This window comes from Cucurbita maxima, unplaced genomic scaffold (assembly GCF_002738345.1).
Source record: "Cucurbita maxima cultivar Rimu unplaced genomic scaffold, Cmax_1.0 Cma_Scf00134, whole genome shotgun sequence".
In the NCBI taxonomy this organism is placed as follows: Eukaryota; Viridiplantae; Streptophyta; class Magnoliopsida; order Cucurbitales; family Cucurbitaceae; genus Cucurbita; species Cucurbita maxima.
In genome coordinates, this window is record NW_019272150.1 from 1 (window position 1) to 8,272 (window position 8,272).

At 36.1% G+C, this 8,272-nt stretch overlaps 1 protein-coding gene across 1 annotated transcript; it reads right to left on the reverse strand.

The window, feature by feature from the left end:
* Window positions 1-355: 355 nt before the first annotated feature.
* Window positions 356-4,179, reverse strand: LOC111473595 (the record flags this gene model as incomplete). The annotated part of the gene is made up of 3 exons (XM_023119041.1): window positions 2,932-4,179; window positions 2,010-2,439; window positions 356-584 (listed from the first exon to the last, which is right to left on the reverse strand). Coding segments are annotated over exons 1-3 (1,851 nt in total), but the record flags the coding sequence as incomplete, so codon positions are not given.
* Window positions 4,180-8,272: the final 4,093 nt, after the last annotated feature.

An 8,272-nucleotide genomic window follows, 5' to 3' on the forward strand; every position in this document is an offset into this window, starting at 1 on the left:
GGTGTACTAACACCCATGGCCAAACCTCATCTAAGTAGACAAGAAAATCATAATCTACTTCAAGTGGATGGCTAAAGGATTTTTAGGGTACTTAATCTTCAAAATATACCATGGATTATGAAAACCCAAGAACGGAGAAAGGTTGCATTCATTTTTTCAGGAAAAGAAATGTACTTGTTTGGTATGAATTAGGACAACTGCCTTGATCTACATTACCAGTACCCAGTCTGATGTTTATATAAAGAGTTTGCACAAAAAGAAAGACAAATACATAAGTATTAAAGAATCAATTTGATTTCTATGATTAAGTCGAGCTAAAGAATTTATACTAATATACAAGATCTCCAAGTATTACCCTTGCACGCAACTGTGTTGTATTAGTAAACCAAATTCCAACACCCAAACTTCTCATTTCCTGCCATGTTGGTTCTTTAGAGATAACCGAATCCAATAGATTTTGCTGACAATCAGAGTGATAGGCCCATCCAATCAATCTTGAATCAATGGTCAGCTCTTCCAGAGATGCTGATCTACCATCACACCGAAGAAATCGCAGTTGTTGAAACCTCAAAGCAATCCAATATCTAGAGAATGAAAATAAATAATCACTACAACATGGAACAAGAAAATTACATGATTGAATACTACAGAATACTACCCCATTTTGAATTAGTTAGAAGGGAGCAAAATTACAAAAAAGAAAAATGTAGATGAAGTACGCCAGGATGAGTAACAAAACGTCATCAAATTAGGAATTCAGGAGCTTTTCCCTCCATATCCAAGTCACTGAAGAGCATACGGTTTAGTTTTATATATAACTTGTTGTTCTAACTGCATTTTTTCCCCAATACAATAACCTTATATTTAAGTATGGGACCACATATTGACCCAGATTTTAATCACTCGGGAAAGCATTTTGTAATTCTTATTGATTTTCCATCCCTTTATCAATTTCATACATCAATAACCTTTTTCCGGATTAATATATATATATATATATATTTATTTATTTATACTTTTCTTTTTCAGTGTTTCGTATACTCCTGGGTTGAAAATGAATATACAACCAAAAATGTACATTCTTGCTTAAGAGCAACGAAACAGTAGATGTGCTTGGTCACCCTTTGCTTTCACATAGAACACATAACTGTTACTTGGAAGCATGGTTGGACATTTACTGTGAATTTTTTTCAGTCATGTTAATAGTTAACACGCCCTTGAAGAGCAAATGGAAGAGCTATAATTGAATCTTCGTGCAGTTTTTGTGGTTGTTGAGAGGAAATATTCTAGATACAAGACTTCAACAGCTGGAGGTCCAGTTATTTCTTGGTGAAGTTCTTGGTCAAAGAATTATCTGAAGAAAATAGGTTTGACGAAAATTAAACCCAGCCACTGCAAATTACAAAATTTAACAACTTGATATGCTCCCTAAACTAGCAAATTTGAGTTCTGTGTAGTTCTTCTAGTCAAAATCTTTTAATAACAAACATTTTCCTCCCACACCTCTTATACAGCAATATTTTTTTTGGTAACACGGCATAGAGCTGTGGAAGGCACAACACTTGAAGGGCAATATCCTTCGTTTGATCCACAATCAATTCTCAAAGTGATAATAAAATTTCACACGTCAAACTAGCAAATCGGCGATCTCTTTACATGGAATCTAAGGTGTGTAGCGTATACACTAACGATTACGAGGGTACCATACTAGAACTTGAACGATCAAATGAAAAATATAGAAAAGAAAAGTAACAAATGTTAAAAAACTAATGAAATAAACTGTACATGAACTTATAATCAATTGAAACATTCAAAACTGGAAAAAGAAAATTCACGGTTTCACAATAAGAATATATGTATATACACACACACATATATATATCTGCAGGGCATAGTGACAGTGAGGCATATATAAGAAAACACAAATAGTGAAAATGAGGCAAGGGTTTCCTCAAGCCGTTTAACAAAAAGTGTAATTGAGAAGTTACAAAAGCATTATTGTAAAGTACCTTCTCCCGGGCTCATCAAGACTTTCGTAGGCAGATGCAGAAGATTTATTACTGATTTCATCAAGAAGATCTATAATTGCTAGAGTTTCTGTCTTCTCCATGCTGGTTAGCCCTGCTGATTCATAGAACTTTTCAAGAGGCTCAATAAAGGAGCTGAATTCAGATTTCGTAGAGGACGGAATGAATGAGCTGTCATTACTAATAGAATCCCAATTGAAGGTCCATGGTGAAACACCTTCCTTAAATTGGGATGCTAAGCCATTCATACTCCACTGAACTTCTTTATCAGTAGAAGTTTTCGCAACTCCTTCAAAATAATCTGACAAAAGGATCTCCGGAATAGTATTGGTTGGGTTTGCAGAACTCTTTTTATCAGAAGAAAGATGCTCAATAAGATGACTCAAAGCTGAATATGCACGTTTCCACTTACCTATTCAAATTGAGGATTGCAAATCTTAAGCCTGAATGAACCACTGAGTTTAACTGTACCGAACAGAGAGATGATAAAAATTCTACAGAAATTGACCTAAAATTAAACTGCTAATAGTTGATTATTTTGCAGCCTCATGGTGCATTTTATCTGACGATTTTAAAGACAAATTATAGTTTTCTTCGAGAAAATATGGAAATTAACAGTTTCATGCTTTAACCAGAAAGTAGGAAAATAAATGTTTAGTTAGCTGTGGCTGGTGGCAAGTCAACAAAAGTAATAAAATTAACAAGACAATAACAAGACTAAAAATGTAAAATTTATCAGATATAAAAATAAAACAAATGGATAAATGGATAAAATATTCTCTGTGCTCATAAAAGCATATAATAAGATGGCTCGTAATGAATTATTGGTGGAAGCTTTTAAGGGAAAATCCTTAAAAAAAAAAAACAACCAAACTTGCCGATAGGCAGTAGTTTATATAATCACCTGAATATATATCAATGAGGAGAGCATGAGGATGAAAAGAGGACAGTGATCCACACAATTTATCAGCTATATCAGGCATGCTTATAAGACCAAGCGAAGTTGTACTTTTCATCTGTGCAACCCGTGGATATGAACTATTCGATAGAATATTGGTTTCAGCATGAATGTTTGTGAGAGATCTTGGTCTACGTTTGCTGTCATAATTATCATCTGATAATTTTCTGATACTGCAACATTCATCAGCAAAAACAGCGACATCAGTCCCATTGACATGGTGATTTTTAGTTTCTCCAATGTAATAAGGGCTGCACATAGCATCATGGTTTTTATCCCCAAGGAACAGCCAAGGACTAACTATACAAAAGTAATGATCATGTATAACTATTGCTGTGCTCTTCGGCCCCCAGAGGAAGCCACAATTAGATGGTAAAGTACGAGCAAACCCAATGCAGATCCAAGTCTCAGTATCCAAAGATTTTGTGATGCCTGACAAGGTCTGACCAAAATGCTTCAGGGAGTACACACGCAATTCATTTTGCAAACAAATTCCAAGTAAAAACTGACCATTTCCTAAAGTTAACCAGTCTACTGCAATGATATTGCTTTCAAAGGACAGTTCATCTTCAAACAAAAGGGTCCCTGCACCAAGGCATGCAAGCTCCCATAAGTGAACGTTGCTGATATTAGGTTTATGGTTGTTCTTGCTAATTGTAGCAATTTTCCGTCCACAATCGGTCAAACACAATGCAGTAATGGGGCCTTGGTGAGTGACAACAACACAAACAAGCTCCCAAGACACGTGAAAGATTGATGGTTTGCCTACATTGCTTCTCCAAAGTTTCAAACTTCCATCAGCAGAGCCAGTAGCCATAATATATGCAGGGGTATATGGTTCACCTGAAGAAGTTAATTTTTGCTGCACAGGAGCAAAAGTTCCTTGGTGCACCACGCCAAAACTTGTAATCTGGTCATTAATTTGAGAATTTGGGAACTGTGATGAGCAGGGGATTATACTAACACAATACTTTTTGCTTCCAAAAGAACTTTCAAATGTCAATATACTGAGCTCAGCTATATTTTCATTATCAATATCACAATTGCAATGTACTCCAGTCCCAAAGATATCATAAGTATGTAAGGTGATTTCCCATGATAGTGCCTGAAATCCTTCCATCCATACCCCTATTAACATAAATTTATTGAATTTATATGTTGTATTACAATCAGAAGGCAAAGAAATGGAAAATATATCAGNGAAGACGTGTTCATCACCATTACCTCAATCTCCCACATTGTTGGCGAATCCAAGTGGAAATTAACTTTATAACTATCCTAGAAAAGACACGCTGAACTAATTGGCACTAAATCCAATATGTCACTTCCCAATCAGTTCCTTCGCCCATTTTCCCACGAACATACAGTAATGAAAACATAATAACTGTAAACTGTCGCGTACCTCGAGAAGCACCCAAATCATGAGAAAACACCCATATCCGGTTGCCCACAGCTGCAGCGAGCTCGCCCTCCGACGGTAATACGGGAGACCAAGATACGGCATTGACAACAGATAAGTCGTCGCCAGAGAGCTCCAGTACCTGGCGAAATATGGGTCCAATTGTGGTTTCTTGGGGAGACAGAGGAGAAGGGAAGTGAGAAATCACCAAAACGGATGAGGCTCCATAAGCGACCCATGCATAGCCAGCAAAATCTGGAATCCAGTCGATGGAGGAACCAGCGAATCTATTCGGGGCGGAAGGGATCGGCTCGGATCCTAAAAGAGGGAGAGGGAGACGATAGATAGAATCGATCTCCGAGGCCGTTCCCGCCATGGAATTGGGCCTGATCGGAACAAATGGAGGGGTTACAGTGATCGGCGACGGAAGCTCATCACTGGGACAGTTGAATTAGCAAGTGATGCATTCAAGCTTCTTCCTTTGCGCGAATCAGTTTTTTTTTTTTCATTCGAGTATAAGATGCAACTGTAACCACAATATCAATTCTCCATCATTTTTCTCTTTTTTGGGTAACATTTCAATAATTAATTTCTCGGTAATTATATGTTTTATTTATTTATTTTTCTTTTTCGATATAGTTAATAAATTAATTTATGCCATATTTCATCTATATAAATTAATTTAAGTTAAATGACAAATTAGTTCATGTTTTTTTTTTCCTTGAGTACTCAGTTAACAAGTTAAAACTTCCTTCTTCTGCCAACCTCCAATTGCTCTTCTTCATCTTGCATTTTCGCACACCACCCGTTACAGCTTATTGTCGTTGTCGATAGTCGATCGTCTCGCACCGGCCTTGCTATCACTGTTGCTTCTCTCTAATTGCGTTGTCACCCCACATCAGCCGACAACTACGTTGTAGAGATAGTGCCAACAATCACAATCGTTTTCTTCACACTTGTTGTAACGACCCGACTTTTCGCACACGTACTAGTCCAATGTGTCACTTTATCCTAAAAATTTATAATTTAAAATATATGAAAAAATGCTAACACTGCCAGGTCGAATGTGTCACTCCAAACTCCTAACGCATACACTAGCTTATCATATTTTAGATTACTGCTGAACTATGTACCAATTTGAGTCAATTTCTTTTTCGATTTTGAATGTCGCTTTTTAAGATATGTTGGTGTTCGAGTCATGGGAGCGATTTCGTATCTGTAGGAGAATGGAGGTTTTTGATGCATCTTGTGCTAATGCTACAAAATTTAAGGTTATGACATCTACTTAGGTCAGGAGTTTCAAATCCCTATACACTACATCATATGAGATTCTCAAAGTAGCAAAGAGCAGAAGCCTGGCTTCTCCATTTCTCCAAAGGCAAGAATGCAGTATTTGGGGCCTAATCCAGGCCTTCCTTATCTTGCTGAAAACCCAGCCAAGCAAGCAACCTTTTCTAGATTCTTATTCAGACTTGCATATGCATTTTGCACTCTCCATCTTGTTAATTTTCCTCATTTTACATTTTAGCAAGTCGATTATCCGAATCTGAAGAAGGAAGAAAGGGTTTGTTTATCTGAATCTTAACCAACAAATGTTTGCAAGAGGAGAAATTGTGGAAAACAGAAACTTTAAGAAAGATGTCAACTTGAGATAGTTAAAAAGATATCTTGGACCAAGATGTGGAGAGAGTATTGTTGATAAAAAAAAGTAAAAAACTCTAGCTAGGCAGGGAAACATGATAAGATTACTAGCACATGATATCCACCAAAACCCAGCTTTACCAGAGCAAAGCAACAATCTGTATAAGCTTTATACCAAAAATGATTGCATTTATTGTCATTTGTGCTTGATCTATAACTACAGAAACAACCAATAGCTGAATTGGAGTCATAACTTTGAAAAACTTACTGGTTATTGCTTCCAATTTTTGTACAACTTCACAGTGACAATAAAAGATGTTTTCCTTTATATGTGCCAAAACTAAGGATTGACAACAAAACAAAACCCAGAACTGGATGATCTTATTACAACTTCATCTCTCTGTACTCTACTTGTCAAACTCCCAGACGACGCCTCCATCCTCTGCAAGAACACATCAAAAAGGAAACTTCAATAGTCAATCACACTGTCTATCTCTCATACACATCACAAAAAAAATGTTGTGTCATAAGTTTTGTAGTTGAACTATCAATTTTGTGTCCAAGACATTTTTTAACATAAAAAAGTGTATCTAATAGGTCCCTTCATTATATTTGAATAATAAACTAATTGATCAATTAGATATAGAGTTGAATTTTATTTCTAAGAAGACTTTAAAGTTTCAATTTTATGTCTAGTAGGTTCTATTGGACACAAGATTGAAAGTTTAAATATCTATTCGACACTTTTAAAGGTCTTTTAAAGTTTTAGAAACCTATCAATATAAAGCTATGAATTCTGGATAAGGTTAATGATATTGGTAGGATTATGAAGCAAGACTATTAAGAACAAATTCAAAGCTTACTTTTAACTTTATCCTTAATCCATATCTCCACCAGCATCCCAGCTCCAATTCCACCTGCAATACACGCCCCATAGAATGCAAGGACCGAGGAAAGGGATCTTCTAGGAAGAAAATAATACTCTGGAATTTGCCTAACTTTTGTTGGACGCCTTTTCTTTAAAATGTTTATAGAGCTGGGATCTTTCTGCATATCGCCACCCACGGCCTTCCAATCGACTCCCTTGAAAGGGTCTTTTGCCTCTTCTGCCATAGCTGTCTGTCGATTGCCTCTAACTCCAATCTGATACGCTTCAAACCAAAACCAAAAAGAATAAAGGTTCAAATTAATTGTTTTTGCATAAGAAGATGATTCACTGAAAGTATGAAATGTGCAAAATGAAGGATAGGAAAGCCTCAGCCTCAGCCTGGCTAAAAGAATAGATTTACAAGAAAACTTTCGAACTGGCTCAAAGAGAAGATAACCTATAGTATGAAAAAGGGTTGGATAATCTGCACCTAAGTAGAGGCATAAGAAACCAATATGCTCCCGGAAGAATTCTATTGTTCCTTCCCAACTAAAAATTCCAAAGAAAAGCCCTTAATTATTCCAAATAAGTCTAGCTTCAGCATTGGGAGGGTGATCATGGAAGCAAAGTGGAGAATATTCATTTAATAATATTACTGGGAAGAAAAAAGTAACAAACGACGGTAATGCCGGAAAAGCAATGCTACTGAACAGAGGATGGAAAGGCAATCCTGAGTTTTTTCGCCAGTGGTTGCCTCACTCGCAGCATAGAATTCAAGCACATTCTTCAGTTTTGATTTGATTACAGATCTTTAGCATAGCATTTAACCCAATTTCTAGATTTTACTTAATCAACCCAAGTCCAATTCTACGACTAAAAAACAAAAAATTAAACAAAACTTAATTCATCACATAAACTAAACACAGCACATAAATTATAACCAAGAAAAGCAGGAAGAAAATGGAGATGACATAATGTAAATCGAAGAAATCGAGGAACGGGGCGACAGCAGAAACTAGAAATGGAAGTGAATGTCGAGAGCGTAAATCAAAGAAATGGAAGAATCGGAAAACTAATGAAAACTTCAATCATACCAGTCCGAGGGAGATAAGCGAAAGAATCGAAAGCGGCCGGAATTGACGTTGTGCGACGCCGTGAGGGCGGTGGTCCAGTATTAAGCAATGAGAGATGAAGATTGATTTTGAGAGAGTTGGGGAAAGGCACAGATTCACGATGAGCAAATTAGGGCAAACTCTTTTTTTTAATTAAAAAAACCACCCAAATTATGAGTCTTATTTCAATAATAAACTGAAAAAAAAAAAAAAAAAAAAAAAAAAAAAAAAAAAAAAAAAAAAAAAAAAAAAAAAAAAAAAAAAAAA